Consider the following 24,306-nt stretch of genomic DNA (forward strand, 5'->3'; position numbering starts at 1 on the left):
CATTTATGTTGACGATATTGTTCTAGCTGGAAATTCCATTGTTGAAATTGACAAGATCAAACACATTTTGCAGTCTAACTTTCATATCAGAGATCTAGGAAAACTAAAATATTTTTTAGACATTGAAGTAGCCCATTCATCCTCTGGCATCTCTTTATGCTAGAGAAAATATTGTCTGGACTTAATCACAAATGCAAGCCTTCAATGTTCTAAACCATGTTCTACACCAATGGACAACTCGCTGCGTCTTCATCATGATTCTAGTGAACCTCTTGCTGATCCCTTATCTTATAGACGTTTGGTTGGTCGTCTAATTTATCTCACTAGTACCTGGCTAGACATCAGCTTGCAACCCAATAACTTAGTCAACTCATGGTTGCCCCTACTCATTCCCATTATCAGGATGCTTTGAGAGTTGTCCGTTATCTAAAAAGTTGTCTTGGTAAAGGCCTCTTCTTCAGCAAAAATTCTTTATCTCAATAACTTGTCTTCAGTGATGCCGATTGGGCCACATGTGTTGATACATGTCGTTCTATCAATGGCTAATGTTTCTTCATTAGAAGCTCACTGGTTTCTTGGAAAACTAAAAACCAATCTACGGTCTCTTGTTCTTCTGCTGAAGCTGAATATCGAGCTCTAACATCAATCATATGTGAGCTCTAATGACTGTTTTATCTACTTAGAGACTTATGGGTTACCTATGCTAAGTGTGTTGCATTATACTGTGATAGTTAAAGTGCCCTTTATATCGCTGCAAATCCAGTATTTTATGAATGAACCAAACACTTAGAAATTGACTGCCACGTAGTTCATGAAAAGCTCCTCTCCGGACTAATGCACCTCCTTCCGGTTTCATCTTCTCATCAGCTTGTCGATATATTCACTAAATCCTTGCCTCCAAAATTGTTTCACTCCAATCTTTCCAAGCTTGAGCTTCATGATATCTTTGAACCTCTAACTTGTGGGAAGCTAAAAGAAGAAGAAGAAGAAGAAGAGCACAATTCATCACAAAAATAATTTTCATAGCTTTTCTTTTTATCTGGACATTTTTTCCTTTTTTTGTTTCATTATACAACTTTACCATTTTGTTTTCTTTCTTATTTTGTTTTTTTCTCTACTGTTGTTTGTTAAGAATCTGCTAAGTTGTATCATTTTCTATTATCACTTTTTGTCCTCTTCCTTGATTTGAGATCACATAGATTGTATATATATACTATTCTTTCTTGATTAATATATACGAATCATTTTTTTTCTCTTTGTCTCTGAGCTTTCATTCCTCTTTTTTGCCTTTTCTTTTAAATGACCTTGATTGATCTATAATGCATTAGTGTATTTTTAGTCTTCATTAAAATATCAAAGTTTTAGGAAATTGATTATACGTAATTTCTACTATAAATACCAATGATTTAAAAATTAAATTGGTGATTGAATTGATTAAGATATTAGTTCAGTTATAGTTGAATAATTGTTAATTCAGCAATAATTACATATACTCAATATAAATTGAATATAAAGTTACAAAGAAAAGGCCGGTGAAATTTTAAATTAACATAAAATGACTATATGTAAGATAAAAAATAATAAACAAGAAACTAAATAATAATAGTTCACAGATAAACTCCATATATAGATAGATCATTACAACTTGATATTAGGTCTTCATTTGTTTAAAAACTATTTTAGTTGGATAAATTTTTTTAAAATTAATAGAACCGAAATTCAAACTAGTTCATCATCATTAGCTTTGGGCTTAATTTGACCGATTCTCACCAATTTTAAGATCAGTTAAATTTTGGAAATGAGATTTGGCCTAATTTTTTTTTATCTAAACAATAACAAATATAATTCATGAAAAGAAAAAAAGCATCTTCTTGTTTGAAAAAAAAGATCTTGATGACAATATATCTGCGATTAGTTTGATATATGTCGTTCTAATCCAATTTTTTTCAGTCAATTGGTTATTCATTATATATAATTATTCCTTGCATGTATTCAATAAAAACATTGACCTAATATATAAATAAAATTTGATCTATCAATGTCAATCCTCTATTTCTTTTTTTTTTTAAGCTTTACCAATTAAATTAGTTGGCATAGTCATATCATTCTAATTCTTTTATTTGAATATGTTATGCATTTCATTTAATATTATGAAAAATTGGGCTGGCATATTATACGGTAAATGTTATATGCTTGAATATCTTTGCCGTATAATATGCGAGTCCAAATATTCATAATGTTAAACGACATGCAGAACATATTCAAAGAAATAGAAAACATGTAACAAATATATTTCTTTCAAAAGGATATATTGTCGTCAAGTTTATGGATCATCAGTCAATATTAATAATTTTATTTGCCGAATAGGATAGCCAAACAGCTTTGAAGATAAATATTCAAAATGCTTGTATTCAATTTTCATTTAGAATAAAGTGTATTGTTTCCTTTTTAATGTTTTCTAAGGTCGATCAGTTGCAAAGTTATTTACTTTGAGTTAATTATACTCTTTCAGAGAGGAACAAATTATTATTTTGGGAAAACTATACAAAATTAAGTCAGTACGAATTAACTAATGATAAAGAGAGTTTATGTTAATTTGTGGGTCATAAATTCAGATTATTATTGTACTGTAAGAAAAGAAAGAAAGAAAAATGCTACTCAGGAAATATATATCAGTCTCTCTTGTACATGCAAGTGCGAGGAACCGATGAAAATCCATTCTAATTTTCAGCTAGGTAATTACATGTAAATAAAGGGAGAGAAAAGGTAAACAAAAGATAAAATTAGAAGCTTTGGTAACATGTACTTGAGGACTTTTCACAAATGTAACAAGCAATCCGTGTTCACTTGATTACTTGTATTTCCTAATATGATATTACAATTAATTAATTAATTAATTTCAGAATACTGCATCACTTGGCCCTTGTGACAAATAAGTCTCTCTATATTGTTGCTCCAAGAAAACACCATAACACAACTGAAAATCATCATTTTCAGCTTCATATTCCATTGCAACATGCTCCATCATCTCATCTCCACTAGGTATCCATGCATTCATTTCATCAAAGGGTAAGGAAGAGATCAATTCCATATCAACCCAATGATCAGGGCCACTCATTGATGTGGAGCAATATTGATCGTCCACGTGTCCCATCTCATACACTTGATCCAATTCAGGGTCATTGATCTCTGCCTCCAATGACTGAATCATGCTTACAAGTCTATCATCTCCATAGTACTCATCTTCCTGTGTTTCTTCCATTAGAGACATGAGAAGCACATTGTTGGCCTCTGAGAACTCAATTCCTAATTCAAAGACACCCTCTGAAGAAGACATTTTTAGTGACTTTGTAGTGACCCTTTTTACTTTGGTTTAGTGATTTGGTTATAGTGAGAGAACTAGAAGCAATAAAAGATATGGAAGATGCAAGATGGCTTTGAAGGGTGAAAAAGGGACCTTTATATAGGCAAATGCATGACACACTGATTAATACAAGGAGGGGTTGCTATTGCTTGTTGCTACTGTAATCCAATCAATAATTAATAAACTATGTAATGAAAGATAAGATTCATATAATTGTGATAAGATAATGTTCATATAATTATGATGGAAAAAATTATTAAAACTTTTGACCCATTGATGTCTACTTGTCGAACAACAGAAGGCATAGTTCCAGGAGAGCAAAATATGGTACTATGCTAGCTATAATGCACCCACTAATGGTTGCAACTGTGGGGCATAAGAAACCAGACAATATGCCTACCTAATGACCAATAATAAAGGAACAAAGTTAATTAAGTTTGTAAGGAATTTGTAGGAGCCACCCATAATTAATAATTTGTAGGAGTGTCGGCTATGTTTGGAAACCACAATGTGACGATGCTAGAAAAGAAATGGGATATGATTCGATATTTGAATTAATATAAGAAATTTCAATGTCAAATAGTTCTTGAAGAATGAAATTATCATTTCTTTTTAAGTGGACATCATGTACCTTACAGCGACTCTATTATAATCCAATTGACGGAATAAGAACATGGGAAATGGAGCATCAAATCCCCCACTCATTAATTAGTCAATTAGGTACCCTCGATCATAAACATCAAGAGTTTATTATACTAGTTGAAATTACAGATATAAGTTTAAAATATTTTATTTTAATAGAATTTCTGTAAAATAAATTTTTAAAAGTAAGTAAGCTTTAAAAGTTTATTTAAAAATTTTATAAATAACTTATGAAACAATTTATAAATTTTTCAACATAAAGAAACTTTTAAAATAAATTTAATAGTTAAGTTTAAGATCATCGTTAAAAAAAAAAAAACACTTATTATACATATATCTTTCTTACATGATATTTTAAATATGGAGTTTATTTAATGATAAATAGTAAATTTTGCAATGCATATTGACAACTATCACTTCAATAACTAGTAAGATTGGAAATGTGGATTGAAATACCATGTGAAGTGATTTAGAATCACGCTGGCAAAATAATTGGTATGATGTCGAAATCTCTTTGAAAGCTTCATTGAAGATGCGTCACATATATACACAGAACCACCGGCAAGCACACAAGGCACTTATGTGTAAGTAGTTCTTGAAAGGGGTAAGCACAGCAGGCACCCACATGGATGGGTTCAACTTTGCAGATTCCATGTTTGTTTGGTATGAAACCAAAATTTGTACGATTAGTCCCATCTGTATATGTATTATAATATCAGTTACATATGTCTTCTGGTTTTAGGGAGAAAAGTCTTTAATTTGTAGGGGTAGGTGTTACGTGTTGTGTTTGTATATGCATGTGTTGGCCATAATTTGAAATGACGTAAAATTTAGGTGTTTGTGCACGAGGGGGTGTGAGTTAGGTTGAAAGATTTTCATCCCCTAGGCTCACGTGTACCTTAGAATAAATGAAGTATTAAAATGTTAATAATTTAGTATGCATGTATATATATGTATAATTTCTATTTTTATTAGAAAATTAATCATTTAAATTTTAATAGATTTATAATTTATTATACATGTAGATATATTTAATCATTAATTTTTAATAAAAATTATAATCATATTTTTATTTAAAATACATCGGTCCTTCGCTTTAAGGAATTATTTAGTTTATAATTAAAAAATAAATTGTGATTCAATTTGAATTGAGAATGGTCACTAAATTTGTGTTGTGATTCCCATAGAAAAGATCAATGCTACCTCTTGAGATGAATGGAGCTAAACGCGCATTTGACTTGCTGCGTATGGTTGAGATCAATCTTAGGTCTAGTGACCAAAGATCCACAGGTTGAAACAACCAAAAGGGATATCTTTGCAATGTGGATTGCTCATACAATCCCAATTCATCAAAGTTTTGGTGTGACGAAATAAAAATGATTTTTGTGATCGAAAAAGGAGATAAGGTGGGAAAAAGGAAATGAAAATTTTTTAGGAGAGAAAGAGAAAAAATTATGGTAAGTTACATGTTATCTCATTTATATTAATTATTTGTTTTAATATATTTAATACAACTTATTTAGTTTTAGTAAATTTTTTTAAATTTTCAAATAAAAATTTATATAAGTTTAACGACTGTACAGTCGTTTTTGACTCGTTAAAAAAAATAAGAAACCTAATAGGTTTACAAAACTTAAAATATAATTATAGTTCTTAAGATACTAAATTAATTTTTTTATTTTTTATTAAAATAAATGAATAATCTGTTAAAGAAATACAATAATTTAGTTGAAGAAAATTATTATAATTATATTTAATTTTCATAAATTTAAACATTCTTTAAATCTTTACAACCTTAAAAATTTGACATAATGAATTATTTAGTTAATTTGTTAATTTATTAAAATTTCAACAAGCGGTATTAGAGTTACACTAAAAAAATCGTTTATTAGTGGTGGCTAACTTATAACATGTTAATATTCTAAAATATGAAATAAAATCATTAAAAAAACTAAGATTCTAAAATATCTTAAAAAAGAGAAAAAAAAATTACACGCACATAAAAAAATTACAAAAATATAAAACCAACACATTTATATTATTTTAAATAAAAAAGTTATAAATCTGTAATATATAGGCTCAATATATGCTAAGTCGTAAAATATTAAAATACTTTATATGAAATTAAATCGTAAAAAATAAAAAAAATATATACTAATATAATTTCTTTATAGGCAAAATTCTGAAGAAATAAAAAAATATTATTATAACAAAGTAAATCAGATTTTGAAAAATCTTGAGTAATATATAGTGAATAATTATTATGACTATCAAAATTAGAAATTAATAGTAAAGCAATATTATCACAGTTAGACAAGATAAACATTTGTTTAAAAATATTGTTATGGTTCAAAATGAATAATAAGATAAATTAGAAGAGTATATAAAAAAAGTAATGATAAAATATTTTAAAAGTCAGAAAAGATATTATATATTATATATTATTGCTGAAAGCAAAAATATAAACTTTCTATATTGTGAAAAGTAAACCTATGAATGGATAAAAGCTAAAAAAAAGTTTTAAACTAATTTAGTAAGATTGATCTAACTTAGACATAATGTAGGTTAAGTTATAGAATATTAAAATAGTAAAATATAAAATGAAATTATAAAAAATATGTTAATAAAAGGAATAATAGATAAATTTTTTTTAAATAGTTACTTTTTATTATAAGAAAGGAAATTATTTTTTTTTTACTCATAAGTAATACATAGAAAATAATTATTATGATTATCAGAATTAGAAAATAATAGTAAAATAATATTGTCATGGTTACAAAAGATAAAAAATAATTTAAAAATATTGTTATTGTTCAAAAAAAATAACAGTATTTTCTTATTTATAAATACATTGATTACTCACGGTTTATACACTGAGGGGATTAAGAGGGATTATTTTGCCAATCTCCTTATGAAAAGTAAGGATCTGTTACTGTGATCAGTGAAAAAAAAAAAAAAACAGCACCGATCAATAAAAAGGGATGAAAAATGGAACGACGGCGTAACGACCCAACCATCACTGCAACAAATCGAAGAAGTTCGCTTTGGCGAGCGATGGCGACGCCAGGCTCAGCCGCCGCCGGCGGAGGCACGGCGAAGGCGATGGTGGCGGAGCAAATCTCTCAGGCGGTGCAGTCCACCTCTAATCTCCTTCACCTCATGCAACACTCTTCTCCTCCCCAGGTACCAACATCAACACAAATTGAAAAAAAAAAAAACAAAAACAAAAACCCTTTTTTAATTTCATCAAAATTTCAAAATAAAAACAATAAAAGAAACTAACTTTGCTATAGATAATGAAAATTTGATGTTAGATGGATTAAGTCTTGATTGTTGTTGAATGATCTTTTGACATTTGACCCTTTTTGCTTCATTTGCAGACTCAACTCATTAAGCTTCCTAAGAACCTTTTGGCAAAGGTTCCCATCATCAAGAATACAGAGCAGGTATTCACATCTAGTTATATGATGCATGGTAGTAGTAGATGACTGTGAAACAATGTGCAAAATGTGGAATGAATAATGATGTAATGATGGTTCTGTTTTTTGTTTTGCACAGGTCTTAGAGCAGTTGCCAGGGGTAATATCATCTCTGGATGCACACATGGAAAATGGGTTACAAAAGTTAGAACCTTTTTCTTCTTCTCTAGTTGAAATATAATGTGTTGTTGTCATCTATTTTGAACCTAGGGTGCAATGTGAAGTGTTATGAGCTTAAACCTTGTGTTAAACTGTTCATTATTCATGTTAAGTATATTGTGTTGATGCCTAGTCATTGAGGGGAGCTCGTTCTTTTTTCTTAGTGTTTCTAGATTTTGAGTAGACAGAGTCGAAAATTGGTGGATAATGTGCCATTTGTTTTGTTTATGCCTGATGTGAGTTATAAATTTGCAGTGTTCCACATCTGAAGACTGTGGTTCAGTTACTTTCTAATATGGAAAGTAGCCAGCTTAGTACGCTCTCCCGAGCCCCTCCTTTCCAGAAGGTATAAATATAAAAGCGTTGCTATTGATGCAGTTATGAATATTACGTTACAATTGAAATTGAAGTTAACTTTTGGAGTGTATGTTCTGATGGGAGAAAGCTAGGAACAGAAAAGCTTGACAGCAAGGTTTTTTTTGTGTTTGGACTTACATTAAGAACCCGTACATTTTTTTCACAGACGCTTCAGTGTAGTGCTAAGATTGATGTGGATCCATAGTTTTCTGAGACATATAACCAAACATGCACTTTGTTGTTGTTGTTCTAGTGCTATCTACAATGAAACCTTTCACTACCAGGGAAAAATGAAAGGAAGAAAGAAAATCATAAGAAAAGTCTATGCATGAGTGAGGTCAAGTTTGTGAATGACTTTGGTACTATGTGTGTGTTATCATTTTCAATTATTTTCCCCTATCAGGAACTTGAACCAGGAAACCAATCTCAAGGGACAGTTCAGTGAAACTTGTGTTGCTTAGGAGTTTCACCCCTGATCAATTGATGCAGAATTTTTGGAAGGTTAGGAACTGTACAGATTGTCCTTGAATTCTTCATACCAGCTGTGTTCTTTCTTGGAGTCTTCTTGCAAATCAAATAACAAAATGATGTTCCATCTTCTGATAAAATGCATGGTTATTCAAGTGGGGAAACCTGTTAAATGCTGATGACAATGTGCCCAATTTTTAGATTGGGAATCTTGTCAAAAGAATTCAGGGTTATCTGTAATATGTAGGGTGTGTGTGTGTGTGTGTGTGTGTGTATCTTTGAGTTACAAACTTTTGAGTATATAATTTAAGGCTGAGTATTGATGGATTAACAAGGCTATTTGTAATGTGTGTGTGCGCAACTCTATGGTGGATTATGATTTCATCAAATGTTATGTGCTAAGTGATGCATAATAAGTTTTGTCCTTATAATGGAACGAACCATTTCCATAAAAGCAGAGAAAATACTTCTTTGATGGCACTTCTACTCCCCAAGAGACAGCACAAATGTTACATCCCAGTCTTTATATTCTGATTTTTATCAATAGAAAATTCTATTATTATTTGTTTTTCTTTTTATGAGAAACATTTTAATGTAGAGAAAGAATAAGGAATTATAAATTCAACACTAAATTTTCATGTCGTAGATATAGTTAAAGACTTGCACAATGGTTAACAAGATATAACATTAAAGCACGCAAATGAAAATATTGTCTTATACTAATTTGATAATTTTGTTTATGGTAAAAAATGACGGTTTGTAAACAAATAATTTAATATCAATCTGGGGACTCGATTAGGTCCTTTTTGGATTTTTTTAAGTGTGTTGTTAACGTAACGGTGAAATAGACGTAAAATTTATCAAGAACAATGAATATAAAATACATAAAACTGAATCACAGAGTAGATGTTTTTAACAAAAATGTACTAAACTGGAACTAAATTGCATATAAAGAAATAAGCAAAAGGAATAAAAATTAAACTGCAGAAAGGTAAATGTGCGGGAAAGTAAACGTACGATTCCTCACAACAATGAATAACGACCACTGTGAGTCTCCTGGTAGCTAGTGTCTGGAGCGATACAGGGTTTCAACGGTTAAAGATTTTGAGTGCGGTGTCTAGGCACAAAAAGTTGTCCTCTAGGAAGTGAAGCTTTAAAGTATTTATAGGCAAAGAGCATTGTTGTTATCCTCCTTTGGCGGACACTTCTTAATAACTGTCTTCAACTGCTGATGTCCATTATCCACGATGGCTTGTGATCATGCTATTGGTTGAGACTTTTCCTGTAATTGCTATCGCCCACGATCTGTCTTCATATTGTTGAACCTTTGTCTAGTGGTAACTGCTGGTAATTGTTGGCAGTTGCTTTTGAACGTTACAATTTCTTGAGTCCTATTAGGACTTTTTATTTTTTCTCTTTCGAACAATTTTTGGGAAAAATCTAGAAGGCTTATTTAACATTATGGCCTTAAAATATTCCTTTTGACTTCCATTTTTGACTAATTCTAGGAGTTTTAGAGTTCATCTTGACCTCGTGGACTTCGAATACTTTTTTTTATCATTCCTATTTTTCAAGCGATTCTGGAAGGAATATGAGACTCAACTAGATTTGTGGACTTGAAATATTTTCTAGTCACTTACTGATTTTCGAGCAATTTTGGAGAAGATCTGGAGCTCTGTCAGGCTTGTGAACTTGCAATATTTTTTGGTCATCTTCTGTTTTTTGAATAATTTTGTGTGTTAGGAAAAAAAATCCTCAAAAACTCCTTGAAAGACTTTCAGTCCTGAGGACTTAGAAAATTTTTCTGTTATCTCTGTCTTTTGAGTCATTTTGTGTCAGGGACTTAAAATTCCTCAAAAAACTCCTCGAAGAGACTTTTAGTCTTATTTTTCGAGCAGTTTTGGGTGTAGGGAACCTAAGGGCTACTAAAAAACTTCTCAAAAAATCCTCTTGTCTTGTGAACTTAGAATAATTTCTAATTATTTTTATTTTTTGAGCAGTTTTGGTTATTCTCAATCCAGAGGCCAAGGTATTCTTGAAAACACCTCGAAAAAGACTTTTAGTTTTGTGGACTTGAAATAATTTATTACTTTCGTTTTTCAAGCAGTTTTGAGAGAAATCAAAGATGTGACAAAAACTTCTAAAACTATTCAAAATTTACCTTTTTCGAGTAATGGGTCTAATCCATCTTTTAGTGCTCCTTGGATTCGAGTTTACTTTTTGTCCAGGAAAGAAGTCCCTTCTCTGACATTTTAAAACTTGTCAAAATGTTGCTTCTTTCAATGTGATTTTTTAATTTAGAAAATTTTTCTTACCCCAAACAAATTTATAATTTGTTTTGTGTCTAACCTATATCATGTTATGAATAAGTAACAGGGGGTTATCCTTGTATGACCAGAGATTCACTTGAATGAAACCACTGGCCGAAGGAAGAAAGGAAAAGTTAAGCCTTAAAATTTAAGAAAATATTGATAATTAGAATGTTTTTATAAGGCGATATTTAGAAAGTTTTAGTAATTATAAGATATTTTATAATTTTTATCACTTATTTATTATTTTTATTTTTATTTGCCTCTAATATTTATTCATTTAATATTGTTTTAGTAAAACAATATTAAATGGGATAAAATTTACATGTAATGTTTTTTTTATAAGAAAATTTTATTAATTATAATTATTGTTATTAATTTGTGTAATTTAATTAATGACGTTTATAGAAAGGGTAGGAGAAGTATTCGGGAGAATGATACACTGAATGAGAAGTCAACTAAGGCCAAAAATCAATATGTGGATGCTCTTCTCATTAATTCATTTCAGTAGTGCCATAAACAGCAGAATTGCAAAGTTGACACAGCTGAAGGTTTTTTGTAATTGTATAGAAAAATATTGAGACTGCTACTTGAATACCAATATTCATTTGTCGTTAAACAATTTGGTCACCAACCTCCTCATGGAATTATCAAGCGTAATTTTGTTCATGAACTTGGCGATTGATCAAACCTTTAATCGTTTAGTTTCTCCAATAAATGCATTGATGTTGCTCCACCACTAAGTTCTATATTAGTAAGCCTCTTTGATATTCTGTTTCCTACTTCAGCATTCTCCTACTCAAAGCAAACAAAATAGACCGCATTGATGTATCCCATATGTGAAGACGAAATTATTGTTGCTAGGATGTACCTTGTGAGTTGGGTCACTAGTCCATAAAGTCTTGGCCCGTTTCAAGAGCCCAATTGGAGATTACTTGTACAGCTTGGGCTGATCGGAAATTACACTTGCTAATATTTTTCTTTTGACGAAATAACTTATTTATAAATAATTTTTCTTCTTATTTATAAATATTTAAAAATAAGAAATAACTTAACAGATCACAACTTCTCTTCTTTAATTTTTCTAAAATATTATTTAAGTTTTTTAAAATATAATTAAATAAAAGACCCAAATAGCATAAAGTTGAGCCAGCAATATTTTAAAGTATTGTAAGCCTGCAATTAATTGGAAAGTTATTTATCTTTGACAAAATAAATATAATTTTCTTCATCTTTTAGTGAGGAATGACTAAGTGACGAATGATCATTACTCATACATTATTCCTTCCGTCCAACTACTCCAACTTGTCAAATTCAACGTAGCTCAAATGGGTAAGAAAACATGCATTGAAATTGACATTTCTTCATGTATTAACTTTTTTGTAATATATACATAAATATTTAAACAAATATTCAATTACGTATGAAACCACGTCAAATTTATAGAAAATCAATACAAGTGCATACAGATAAACACGTGAATTATATAATCAGGATGCGTGACTCAAATGATTATTAAACAAGTACTGGGCTTACTCAAAAAAGCATATAATAAAGACTCATTGTCAGTCTTTGAAAACAAATTATTCAATTAAATTAAAAGAAAGAAAAATAATAAGCCAAAACAGTACTTATTTGATGCATACAAAACTCGTCATCGTGATTTAGATCTAATGGAATTTTTTTTAATCAAATTTATCATAATAGCATTCAACCACAATAATTACATCCACATGCCCCAAGCTTCAAATTTTAACAATGATGTAAAAATAATTGTTAATTTCTGGGAATTTTTTTTCCCAATTTCCAAGCCTCTTATCACTGACATTGTAATATTCGGAGCAAAGGACTGTCACGGCTCTGTCACATCACATGTCTCAGATCAAAAAAGTTGAATATTATAATAATTTTCTTTGTGACAATTCAAAATTCGCCACTCTGAGCAACAATTATGCTCTTATTAATGCATCACCCGTACACGTGGCATCCATGACAAATCATTGGGAACATCATCCAAATGTGTCCCACATAATCATCCAACGATCAGAAATGCATTGTCACCATCAACGGGACAGATTTTTCCACGTGTATGGTACTTATGAAGGTTCCTTCTGAGCAGGCACAGGTTAGTGTTTCCCAAAACGTTAAAGAAAAGGTGGGAGAGGGTGCAAAGTTGTGAAGTGAGGAAGAAGGTGTGTTGAGGAGGGAATCAAGGAATCTTTTGAAGGAGGAAGAGAGTGAAGAGGTGAAGTGTTGGTGGGTTTTGCTTAGATTTCTTCTTTGTGTTGAAGGTATGCTCAAAAGTTTCCAACTTGCATTGCATTGTTTAGTGCTGTTGCTTTCTTGTACGTGAATCTCAGATTAGGAACATGCATTAGCTTTTCTGGGTTTTCCCTCATTTTTCTGGAAAAATTGGATTTTTTAAATTTATTTTTCTGGTTTTATGTGGAACCAGAGTGTTCTTTTTTCTTTTTTTTTAATGGGGGTTGAAGTTTGTTATTTAGAAAGAAATTGAAAAAAAAAAATTGGTTGGTTAAGTGGTTTCTTTTGGTGAAAGCATCTTTTTAGGTGGAGGGTTTGTCCCATTCTCTCTACACAACTGTGGAATTGGGTTGTTCACTTGTTTTGGTTGTGTTTTCCTTAAATGGGTGTTTGTTGAATATAAAATTGGGGCAGTGGGCACACAAAGGTAAGAGATTTTTTTTTTTATAATTCTCATTGCTTTGTTCTTTGCAATCATTGTTCTTTGACTGTTGACATATTTGTGTGTTGGTGAAATGATATTTAATGAGAGCATTTTTTTTTTTTTTTTTGTTGAACTGGATGATAAACATGGCAACTATGTCGATGGCTGTTGAATTTCCTGTCAAACTTTAAAGCAAGTGTCACCTATTTATTTTTGCAGTTAGTTTTTTTTTTCTCTTCTACAAGTAAATTTGTAATTCAGGCAAACTATTCTTACAATATGTTGTAAGATGAACAAGTTTGGCAACACTTTTTTGAGTTAGTTATCTTTGATGTAAAAGATTTAAGTAAGCCTGGATTTCATCCGGTTATAGTGTTATACAGGGTAGGTGATGAGGTTACTCCAAGAAGGATAGGTTAACATTATTGACTGTTTATTTGTTTTGAAGTTAAACTAAACTGAAATAATTAATCTAAACGTTTACTTTCATAAGTGTATCTGAAAAGCAAAATAATACAGGCTTGAGGCCTCAGTTCCTCCATTATAACGGACAGGAAATACTTTAGTATCAATGCCTAAGACTCTAACATAAGGTGCTTAGGTGAAAATTATGATTCTGGTTCATTTTACAAGTAAATCTGTAATGCTTTATGGGACAATTGAAAAGTTGTTGATTAAGTGCCCGATTCATTATTGGAAAACCTCAGCACACGAGATTGAAGTAGATGATTCTTGGGACAGGTTTGAATGGTGGGCCATGAGTTATGCTGCACTTGAAGTTTCTGGTTACCTAGATGCCGTTTACTTAGACTTTTAGGGGATCATATTCTGATTTGTGATTTGGGAGGAAACTGGACATGAGTATGCTTGTGGGGATATGCTCGAACCGCGTGAATCTGATATACCTGTCCTGTTTCTGGTCCTGGTTGTACTTCCGTTGGTGGCTTACATCTTACTTGGAAAATGGAGTGAGACAACTAAGAAGAGAGATAGGATAAATTTACTTGCTCAATTGGCTGCTGAAGAATCTCTGAGAGCAGAAGAAATGGCCGTTGCCGATGTACTCCCTCCAGTGTCTTCTTCAAAGAGTGAACTTCATGGGTGTGCTAGGTGCTCTGCTCCTGCGAGAACTCGCTGCTCAAGATGCAAGACTGTTAGATATTGGTAATTCTTTTAACTGATTTGAGCTGCAAATATGTTTTCCTTTACCCCCTTTTGTTTTTGTAAATGAATTGTGTGGCTTTGAAATTTGAACACTCATCACAATATCTGCCAAGGGAATTAGGATAAATGCTTGGGAATTAGATTATAGTTATAGTTTTATACTAAGCTAAGTGAAAATTGAAAAGTACACTGCCTAAGGAATTTTGCTCAATTAATTATCAGATAGGTAACATCCACTCAGCTTTTCCAATTGCTATGAAATAAACCCATGGCTATGGAAATTTGTACTTGTCCAAGGAAATGTGCTAGTTTTTAGAATGGTTCTCTTGTTGGGAATTTGCTAAATTTTTGCTTTTGCTGGAACAACTCTTTGGGTTTTGTTTCTCCATGACACTTTGCATAAGAGTTTTCATGTTTAATACTTTAACTAATGGAAATGAAGTGGAATGGAACTACAAAATTTCATTCCTATATGGAAGAGGGGCAAAAGGGGAGGGGGAGACAAGTATTATTGTAACCTAAATTTAACAACTGTCCTATCTATTCGCTTATTAACTTTCATTTATAGTATGATTGTTGGGGAAAATGTTGTGTTTTTGACCCTAAGGTTCTTTATGAAAAATTGAGCTTTAAGTGGTTTGCAGCTCTGGGAATTGTCAAATAATCCATTGGAGGCTAAGTCACAAGCAAGAATGCCAGCAATTGGAGACTCATAAACCAAGTTCATTTCCTCTGGGTATTTCAGTTGAGGATTTTGCTCATGGGAGTGACTTTTATGAAAATTTGAACAACCAGTACTTTGCTCACAGTTTGACTTTAAGGGAGAATGCACCTTTGGACAATTTGGTTCACCCTCTGACAGGCACTGGTGCTTATGCTACAGTTGATTTTTCCCTATTCAACAATCCCCAACCTTCCACTTTTGAAAGAAGAACTTCCCATAAATCCAACAGAGAAACACGTAGAAGAGATAATGGGTCCATCTATGAGTCTTATGATTATAAAGCTAATGGTTCTCTCTCTTCAAATGTGGCATCAAAGGAGGCATTTATGAGACCGAAGGTTTATTTATTATACTTTGATATCCATTTGGGTACATTTTATTTTATAAAATAATAAATCAATGTTAATCTCTGATCATGATGCCTAACTTTGCTACAGTCAAGAAATAACGATGATTCTGTGTTGGAGGAAGAAACTTCAAAGGTCAATTCCTGTGGCATTGGAGCTTATGTTCCCGAACAAGATGTATTAAGAGGCACGATCCATGACGATGATAACTATCAATGTCAATATGGAAATGCATTTGTAACAACAAACAAATATGAACGCTTAAGTAATTCAAATGCTGCAAACAATGATGAATGTGTAGATGAATTTGAATCAGACATTGCCACTAAAGCAGGAAATGTAGTCAAAGGGGGAAATTATCATTCTGATGATGCGGCACAGTTCAAATGCTCTCCAGAAATAACAATTAAAGGAAATGTGAAGGCTAAAAAGATATCACATCCTCCCAAGGCCAAATGTTCTAAATCACCAAAGCCAACATTGAAGACATCGACAGACTTTTGTTGCCCAGAATTAGAGAAGAAAGGGAAAATTGCAGATGAACAAAGTTAGTATGAAATATCATTTTTCCCAATATTTGTTGTCTTAATGTCAATGGATTCAATAATTTGAGTTCACTATTGATCCTATATTAAGGTATTTTCATTTTGTGATTACTGATTAGAATTCTTTTGAAAATACAATTCTGTGATCATCATGCAGAAGTTGCTGGAATCAGAGATAGCATCCCTTTACATGGTAGCAATGGGACTGCAAGCACTGGAATTATGAAAATGATTGGCTTGAGGAAATCAACAAAACTTACTGCACTGGCTTCTTCTGAAGTCAGTGAAGTAAGGTACAAGAAGGTAAAGAAGATTAAGGTTAGTTTTTTTGTAGATGTATACTAATTTTAATTCCTTCTTCCCTCCTACTCAAAAAGGTTTTCTGTGGCCACAAGTTAGAAACTGATGCATAGTAACTACTTGTTATCTTGATCATGTCTCAGATGCTGTTTCCTTATGATGAATTTGTAAAGCTATTTCAGACTGAAGCCATTGGTATATGTCCTAGGGGCCTTTTAAATTGTGGGAACAGGTAAGGAAGAAATTTTGATAATTTTATAGATTAAATAATAGACATTAACTATTGTCATGTTGCATTGTTCCTTATGCAACAGCTAGCATATTTTTGTCATTGTTTTGTGGATTAAAGTTTTTTGGGGTAGAGAAGTTTCCCCACTCCAAGGTTACATCTGTGTGTGAGCTGTCTCAATTTTTACATTTTTTTTGTGCGCCTTCTGTTTGTATTTGCAAAATGATCAAACAAGCCTGTTTTCTCTTGAAGATAAATTTCTAAGACATCTTTCTATTTTTCATTTCCAGTATATTCTGAATCATTGCTATTTTTTCTCTCTCTTTATTTTGCAGTTGCTATGCCAATGCTGTCTTGCAATGCTTGACTTCTACAAAGCCTCTCGTCATCTATCTGCTTTATAGATCACATTCAAACGCCTGTATTTCCATTATTCTCTCTTTCAATTCCCCAAAACAAGAATGTCTAGCTCAATTTGCCTTGAAGACAGTTTCAAAAAAATGTCTTATTTTTCATTGAATACCAGGTTGTGCTAAAGATTGGTGTCTAATGTGCGAGTTAGAGCAGCACATAATGATTTTGAGAGAAAATGGGGCTCCTTTATCTCCTAGTAGAATACTTTGGCATATGCGGAGCATTAATAGCCACATGGGTGATGGAAGTCAGGAAGATGCCCATGAATTTTTAAGGTCTTTGGAGATAATATTGCCTATTCATACCTATAGAATTATTAATTTCTATGGATACTATGTCCCCTCCCCTCTCTCTCACCACATTAATTTCCTTTATATTTAATGTATTGTTTTCATTTTCTATTTCTATACTGAAATGTACTAGTGCTTATTGAAATTGAAACCTATACTTAATCATTGTTAAATTTAATCTATTGTTTATATAGGCTTTTAATTGCATCAATGCAATCTATATGCTTAGAGGGACATGGTGGTGAGAAAAAGGTTGATCCTAGACTACAAGAAACTACTTTCATACAACATACTTTTGGTGGCCGTCTTCAATCCAAGGTTGTCCCTTGTTTCATTTCCTTATCTCTCATGTTTTTCTTTTCTCCCTCTGGCTCTAAGTCTTTGACGGTAGTGATTTTAATTATGCACATTTTTGAAAGCATGGTGAAATTTAATGTCTGCAGGTTAAGTGTTTGAATTGTAATCATGAGTCAGAAAGATATGAGAACATTATGGACTTAACGTTGGAGATATTTGGTTGGGTTGAGTCACTGGAAGATGCACTGACTCAATTTACTTCCCCTGAAGATTTGGATGGTGAAAATAAGTACAGATGTGGAAGGTCTGATGATTTAATTTTTGTATTTTCTGATTTAATTATGTGATTTAGCTGGTTGATTTAGTTATAATCAAAGGATATGGGGAAAAAGAGAAAAGAAAAGAGTATTGTTAAATTTTTCACTTCCAATTTAAGAGACTCTAACCTCTATACATTTTGAACTAGATGCACAGCATATGTTCGAGCTAGAAAGCAGTTGAGCATACATGAGGCCCCTAACATCTTGACTATTGTTTTAAAGAGATTTCAGGTATCTAATTGCTTTTGTGTAATGTTGTTCGTTCCACTTTTGCTTAGGAAGCTTGACTTTGTTGTTTGTCTTGATACTTGTTCTTATCTTCTTATTGCTTTTTGTGATGACTCATTTGGCATTACTATTACTGGCTTCCAGATTAAGGAAGTTGATAATGCTGTTTGAGCAGGACATGAATTGATATGTGAGAATTTATACCGATGTCAATGTTGTCAGTGCTTTGCTGTGTAATAATGCTGTAATAGGACATTCCTATATTCTATGACAAGAAGAACTTCTAAAGCATAAACATTAGTATTGTATGAATATTTTATTATTATTACTATTATTACAGTTTGATTTCCTTTTCTTCAAGTAATTGTTATTAAATAAACAATTCTGGCGATGTAAATTTTCAAATTATTTGGTCATTGCCAGCATTCACTGTATTGTGAGATTAGTTGGTTTCTGAAAATTATTTTCAAGTTTTTGGAAAGTAGTCTTGAATTATCTCTCTTTATGTAATTCTTCCCTTTCATAATTATTGTATTTTGGATCTTGTATTTTTGGGTGGTAATGTTTCAAATTTCTTCTTTTCATATATTTTGACCCTTTGAAATATCTTGTTTTTGGTTCTGTATCATCAGGAAGGAAGATATGGGAAAATTAATAAGTGCATAACTTTTCCTGAAATGTTGGATATGATTCCTTTCATGACTGGGACGGGTGATATTCCTCCACTTTACATGCTTTATGCTGTTGTCGTGCACCTGGACACGCTAAATGCATCTTTCTCTGGACATTATGTTTCATATGTGAAAGATATGCAAGGCAATTGGTTCAGAATAGATGATATTGAGGTAATGCCTTGTTTCCAATATTTGCTTGTAGTTGGCAATTTGCCATATGCCATTGTCATGAATTAACTATCCAATAAGCTCAAGCTGTTGGGTGAAAGCCCGTGAATGGTTTTATATCTAACAGTAACCATCTTCCTTTGTATTAATGTCTTGTGTGTTTGTGGATAGTAAAGAATTTGGAGAGGAATTGTCATGATAAATGGAATTATGAAATAATCAAAGTCTCCCAAGTAATTTGATTAACTTGTTGCCTTTTAAATTTGGGCCTCTGGCCTCTGCCACACTGCCCGGGTTCTACACACTGCCTTTTAATTTTCTCTTTTATAAGCTAACTGTATATTTTTACCCATATGAAGTAAAAGGGGTGATGGATTTAAATTAGCTGCTTACTTTGTGGCAATGAACTGAGAGGCTTGATTGTGTTTCCCTCTGGAATTTGGAAATGGATTTTGCTTTTTATGTAATGCTCTACGTATCATTTGTAGATAAGAAGTTTCTCTAGAATTGGAGTTGTTAGAAACCCATAATAGAAAATAGAAAAGAAAAGATTCTATTTCTTGAATGAAATTGAACAGAACAAGGTGAAAAATTATCTACCAAGACTTATCCCTTTCTTATAAATCTTTTCTAATTCTGAATTGATCCTTTCTAACTACCTAATTGCTCTAACTACCCTTAATTTTCCCTTCCCTTTTATCTCGACTCCTAACTGGAGTTGACCTTAGCTGATAATGAGTTAACAGAACATTGATGTTAGATTTTGCTTTGAAGTCTTTCTTTCTTGAATATTGATAGCTTTGTATTGAAAGGCTGTATTGCTAACTTGCAAAGAATGTGAGGTATGTACTGTCATTCAAGATTGGTATATTAAAAGAACGCTTGATCTTGTTTGTATTTGAAGATTGGATTTTTTTCAAAATTGAGTTGAGCACACAAGTGCAGAATACTTTCCTCCCTTTTGAAAATTTAGTAATACTTCGTACTGGTGAACTTCTGATTGATGTAGTAGGGCAATGAACAAACTCTAGATATGTATTTTTTGTCATTTTTTACGTTTCATACTGATTATTTGTTCAATGTTTATTCATTAGGTTTTAAGTTATGAGATTATATCTATTTAACAGGTTCAGCCAGTGCTAATTAATCAGGTCATGTCAGAAGGAGCATATATCTTATTCTACATGAGGTAGAGATTTAGTTTCTGTCCCGGTTGTTGACAATTTGTTTTCTCAGTATATTGTCACTTAATATGCTCATAATGATATAGTTGGTTCTTTAGTTGTTTTTGTAAGTTTTACATTTTGAGCTAATTGCTCTCCTTTGTCTATGAAAAATATTTCAAAATGTCTTTCCAAACCTAAATTCAATATGATTGAGGTTCCTCTAAAGAATACATATTTTGACAGATTCTTCATTGATCTTTGTATGTGACCCTATTTCTGGAATTGGACTAATTGTGATCTAAGACTCTTAAGTCCATTCTTTATGGATGTGGGCGTGTATCTTTATTTTGTTGCATGCTATGAATAAATATACTTTCTTCAGGCTTTAAAACTATTAAATTGTTGGTAGGTCGTGTCCCCGTCCTCCTGTAGAACATACCGCTAAAGTTGTGCAGCAATCAGTTTCTAATTTTGCAAAGCATCATCCAATGGAAATGCAGAAGCCTAATAAATCGGGACATAGCAGACATGGCAATCAGATTTTTGTCTCACAGTCATCACCCAATGACAAGCCAGAAATTGCTACACACATTGTTGACGCCAGTCATACCACTAATGGCTTCCTTAGGAAAAGCACCAATAGGAATGCCCTTCCAGTTACACAAACTTATGCTGATAATGTCAGGCATGAATTTTCAGATTGCACACCAAGTGATTGGTCCCTTTTCACAAGCTCAGATGAGGCTTCTTTCACAACTGAGAGTACCAGGGACTCCTTTAGTACTGTAGACTATGGTGATTCATGTAACATGGATCCAATTTCATCTATCTTCAATTACACCCCCGAAAACTCCTACATGAAGTTTTCACATAGTAAGCCAGGTACAAGGTTCTTCCCTGAAAAGGGTCATGTTGAACGAGTTCAGAGAATTGATCAGTCTAAAAGGGTCATCCATTCTTCTAATGAACATCCATCAAATGGGAATTGTAGCATGTATGTAAATTATGGGAGTAATCCTGTGTATGGTATTACTCGGACTTCTAGTCAGTGTGAATTCTAGTTTTTTGAGAATCCTAGCTGGTTGAACTGGTTATTAGATGGAGTAGGTGCGATGCCTCAAAGTTTTCAATATTTAGTTGATTGAGGCATATAGTTCTTTTAAGCACAGATGTATTTTATTTTTAATTTTATTGATAATTGTAAAGATGACAGAATTGCTCCTTTGATTATCTATTATTAATTATTATTAATCCATGATGAAATTCTTTTTCTAGTGGTAAAACTGTTCCATTCATCCGAGACCACTTTTAGACTTTTCTGTAAATTGTTTCTGCGGCTCATGCTCATGACATGAGGCATGTTACTTTGCATTTATAATGCATTACAATATTATAACACGGAGAATACACTCAAACTCAGTCTTATAATAGCTTTTTCACTTAAAATAAATTATTGTATCCACGCAAGTGTAAATCAAACATTTTATTTCAAACAATCATTGAAGTTTGTTTCATACCAATTTATTTATCAATGTGTATAAATCTATTGGCATTGGATGGCATTCCAATCTAATTCTTTTTTTCTTTTTCCAAAACTCTGACATGCTTATTTGAACTCATCAATCAATAAAGAAGCGTACCCCTCCGCAAATGTTCAAAACTGCCTTGTAGTGATTAATATACCAAATCCCAAAACGTGGTTAGGTTTAAAAGATACAAGCAACAAGTTTTTACTCAAATTACTGTTTGCAACTTTCCAAACGGAAATCTAAACACAAACTAATGATCCAAAATATTATTCAAGTTAAAAGCATTTGCTTAAGCAAGAAGTTCAACACTTAATTTTATCAATTTCAGATGCTCTAGTAACTTAAACTGTGATGTACTCATAGCTTTCTTGTAGAACATGTAAAGTCGTGAAAATAGTTAATGTCTTCTCACACACTTCTTCACATTGCATGAAGTTCATTTCCCATATCAAACAAGAACCATATCTCATTCACCCTATTATCATATTCAAAAGGGTCATTGTATTGTGCTACAGTGTAAACAGAAGCATGACCAGCTCTGTGGCTTTTGTCAATTGCAGCAGACCAATCAGTGCCAGCAATACTAGCTTGCAAAGCAGCAGCTTCCACCCCAACATTTGAATCAGTTACATATCCACCAAATTGTCTTGCTGCTACATACACATTTTTCCATCTTTGGACATGGAGACCCTTTGCAGGAGGAGGGTTTGGTTGGTTCTCTTTTGGCACGAAGAAGCTCACAACAAATGAGGATTCACATAAGGGTCCATCACTCGGTGAAACTTCTGTGATCACAGGTCCTGTCATCTCAATTTTCAGCTTGTAATTGTTCTTGCCCTCAATATAATCAAATAGCCTGCTAAAAACAAAGGGAGTACTCAAGCTCAATTACATCTTTGGATGGGATAACCCAACCCCATAAGCACTTGTTGAAAAGTTTTTGCAAATGTAGATGAACTTAAGAACACAGTCTATTCAATAAAAATAAAGTTCCCATGGTTAAATCTTTTCTTAAAAAAATAAACTATGCAATAAATTGTACTCTATTTGATTTTTTTTATGAAGTACAATCTAGAAGGTTTTGGTAGTCTTTATTATAAGATATTTTATAATTTTAATGAAACATTTTTTTCTATTTATCCATAATAAATACAGTTTATGAGAACCATAAATTAAAATCGAGGAAAGAACATCTCAAAATTAAAATATTGATGGTGAAAATAAGTTTAATAATATTAAATAAAAGGAGTTTAGTTGAAGAGTGAGAATCAATTGTCATTCATATTTAAATAATTTTATTTAAAATGCCCTTCGTTCTCATCGTTGTTCAAATTATAATAATTTAAAAAATATATAAAATTTAACTAAATAATAGAGCTAATAGAACCTATTGGAGTCACTTATGAATATGATGATGATGAAAACACACAAGACCCATTAACAGAGAGAGTTACTGTTACACTATTACTGAACTTGACAAGAAAACAAATACGAAATTCATGTACTAAACAAGCTGAATGGAAAGAAAGTGACCTCCTGAAGCCAGTTCTCGTTGCTTCAACAAGAGAAATGCCTTGAATGGGAGAACTTGAGTATGATGATAGTTCTTGCAGCCATGACTAGAGTTGCTCAATGCCGCACATGCAACAGGTTCAAATGATTAGTGCCTCATTATGTGGCTACAAAGCAACAACGTTTCATATTGACATGTATTTGAGTTACATTATTTGTATATTAAAAATTGAAAAAAAAATGCCCTTAACGTAAGTTGATAAAACACAACCAGAAATATGATGTTGGAAAATGTAAAAATGCATTTACTTTTATGTATTTTAATACGATTTTAATAAATAAAAAAATTTAACTTTTTAAGCAGTGTCCTAAGATCCTGGTTAACATCTTTAAAGCATTAATACCAATTGTGATATTGTTTATATTTATTTATTTGATCTTTTTAGTATATGTTAATATTTAAAACATTAAAGAAATAATATTTATTTATTCTGATTGCATGTGTTAATATAATTTTTTTATTTATAAAAGAATATTTGCAATACATTATTTTATATACTGTTATTATTATTATTTACTGTTTACCGGGATTTATATAAAATTCGTGTAATAATATAAAGTGTCTGTTAGTATTTCTCTTCTTTATAAGGCTTTTCTTGTGACATTTGGAAGAACAAAAATCGTTGCATGGATTTATTTTTCTCCTTTTCTGGTCGCTATTATTTATTTATCTTTAGTCATATGATTTATCTTTTTATTTTGTTCAGCAATTTTTTTTTAGTTTTTTTTTAAACTGAAAAAATTACATATGTTAATCAAAATCAGAATTACAATGGGCCAAGGCCCAACTTCCTATGAGGGTTAGAGCACTATCTACAAAAAGCCCTCAAGAAGTTTGTGATCTTGAGGATTTGTTCATTCCAAGACTATTACTA

At 31.8% G+C, this 24,306-nt stretch overlaps 4 protein-coding genes across 6 annotated transcripts; 2 read left to right on the forward strand and 2 right to left on the reverse strand.

Moving 5' to 3' along the window:
• Positions 1–2,899: 2,899 nt before the first annotated feature.
• On the reverse strand, positions 2,900–3,404 carry LOC113855534. Its single transcript, XM_027487175.1, has one exon. It carries the CDS (start codon positions 3,335–3,337, stop codon positions 2,900–2,902), a length of 438 nt encoding a protein of 145 aa, XP_027342976.1. The 5' UTR covers positions 3,338–3,404.
• Positions 3,405–6,936: 3,532 nt separating this feature from the next.
• On the forward strand, positions 6,937–8,801 carry LOC113854449 (tobamovirus multiplication protein 2B). Its single transcript, XM_027485425.1, has 5 exons — positions 6,937–7,189; positions 7,387–7,452; positions 7,565–7,629; positions 7,900–7,990; positions 8,405–8,801. Exons 1-5 carry the CDS (start codon positions 6,995–6,997, stop codon positions 8,444–8,446), a joined length of 459 nt encoding a protein of 152 aa, XP_027341226.1. The 5' UTR covers positions 6,937–6,994; the 3' UTR covers positions 8,447–8,801.
• A 4,105-nt stretch (positions 8,802–12,906) lies between these two features.
• LOC113854448 (ubiquitin carboxyl-terminal hydrolase 15) lies at positions 12,907–21,607 on the forward strand. Of its 3 annotated transcripts, none has more exons than XM_027485422.1 (14): positions 12,907–13,069; positions 14,206–14,628; positions 15,273–15,690; positions 15,790–16,246; positions 16,402–16,562; positions 16,688–16,776; positions 17,109–17,194; positions 17,300–17,462; positions 17,672–17,795; positions 17,921–18,078; positions 18,241–18,325; positions 18,955–19,167; positions 20,292–20,353; positions 20,740–21,607. In XM_027485422.1, exons 2-14 carry the CDS (start codon positions 14,342–14,344, stop codon positions 21,389–21,391), a joined length of 2,955 nt encoding a protein of 984 aa, XP_027341223.1. In that variant the 5' UTR covers positions 12,907–13,069; positions 14,206–14,341; the 3' UTR covers positions 21,392–21,607. The 3 variants fall into 3 exon arrangements, with proteins under 3 accessions (XP_027341223.1, XP_027341224.1, XP_027341225.1); XM_027485423.1 differs by having other exon boundaries at positions 12,941–13,069; positions 14,172–14,628; XM_027485424.1 differs by lacking the exon at positions 12,907–13,069 and having other exon boundaries at positions 14,309–14,628; positions 16,402–16,547; positions 20,740–21,582.
• A 425-nt stretch (positions 21,608–22,032) lies between these two features.
• On the reverse strand, positions 22,033–23,459 carry LOC113855398 (heme-binding protein 2-like). The gene is made up of 2 exons (XM_027487030.1): positions 23,393–23,459; positions 22,033–22,715 (listed from the first exon to the last, which is right to left on the reverse strand). The coding sequence occupies exon 2, from the start codon at positions 22,664–22,666 to the stop codon at positions 22,280–22,282; it is 387 nt and encodes a 128-aa protein (XP_027342831.1). The 5' UTR covers positions 22,667–22,715; positions 23,393–23,459; the 3' UTR covers positions 22,033–22,279.
• Positions 23,460–24,306: the final 847 nt, after the last annotated feature.

Source organism: Abrus precatorius, unplaced genomic scaffold (genome assembly GCF_003935025.1).
Source record: "Abrus precatorius isolate BTA unplaced genomic scaffold, Abrus_2018 Scaffold11, whole genome shotgun sequence".
Classification (NCBI taxonomy): Eukaryota; Viridiplantae; Streptophyta; class Magnoliopsida; order Fabales; family Fabaceae; genus Abrus; species Abrus precatorius.

Coding starts and splice junctions, on each gene's coding strand:
- LOC113854448 (XM_027485422.1), top strand. CDS start 14,342: ATGCTCGAACCGCGTGAATCTGATATACCTGTCCTGTTTCTGGTCCTG. Junction 16,563..16,687: donor AGAAGGTAAAGAAGATTAAG/GTTAGTTTTTTT, acceptor ATCATGTCTCAG/ATGCTGTTTCCTTATGATGA. Junction 18,079..18,240: donor AATAAGTACAGATGTGGAAG/GTCTGATGATTT, acceptor ATTTTGAACTAG/ATGCACAGCATATGTTCGAG.
- LOC113855534 (XM_027487175.1), bottom strand. CDS start 3,337: ATGTCTTCTTCAGAGGGTGTCTTTGAATTAGGAATTGAGTTCTCAGAG.
- LOC113854449 (XM_027485425.1), top strand. CDS start 6,995: ATGGAACGACGGCGTAACGACCCAACCATCACTGCAACAAATCGAAGA. Junction 7,453..7,564: donor TCATCAAGAATACAGAGCAG/GTATTCACATCT, acceptor TGTTTTGCACAG/GTCTTAGAGCAGTTGCCAGG. Junction 7,991..8,404: donor GAGCCCCTCCTTTCCAGAAG/GTATAAATATAA, acceptor TTCCCCTATCAG/GAACTTGAACCAGGAAACCA.
- LOC113855398 (XM_027487030.1), bottom strand. CDS start 22,666: ATGACAGGACCTGTGATCACAGAAGTTTCACCGAGTGATGGACCCTTA.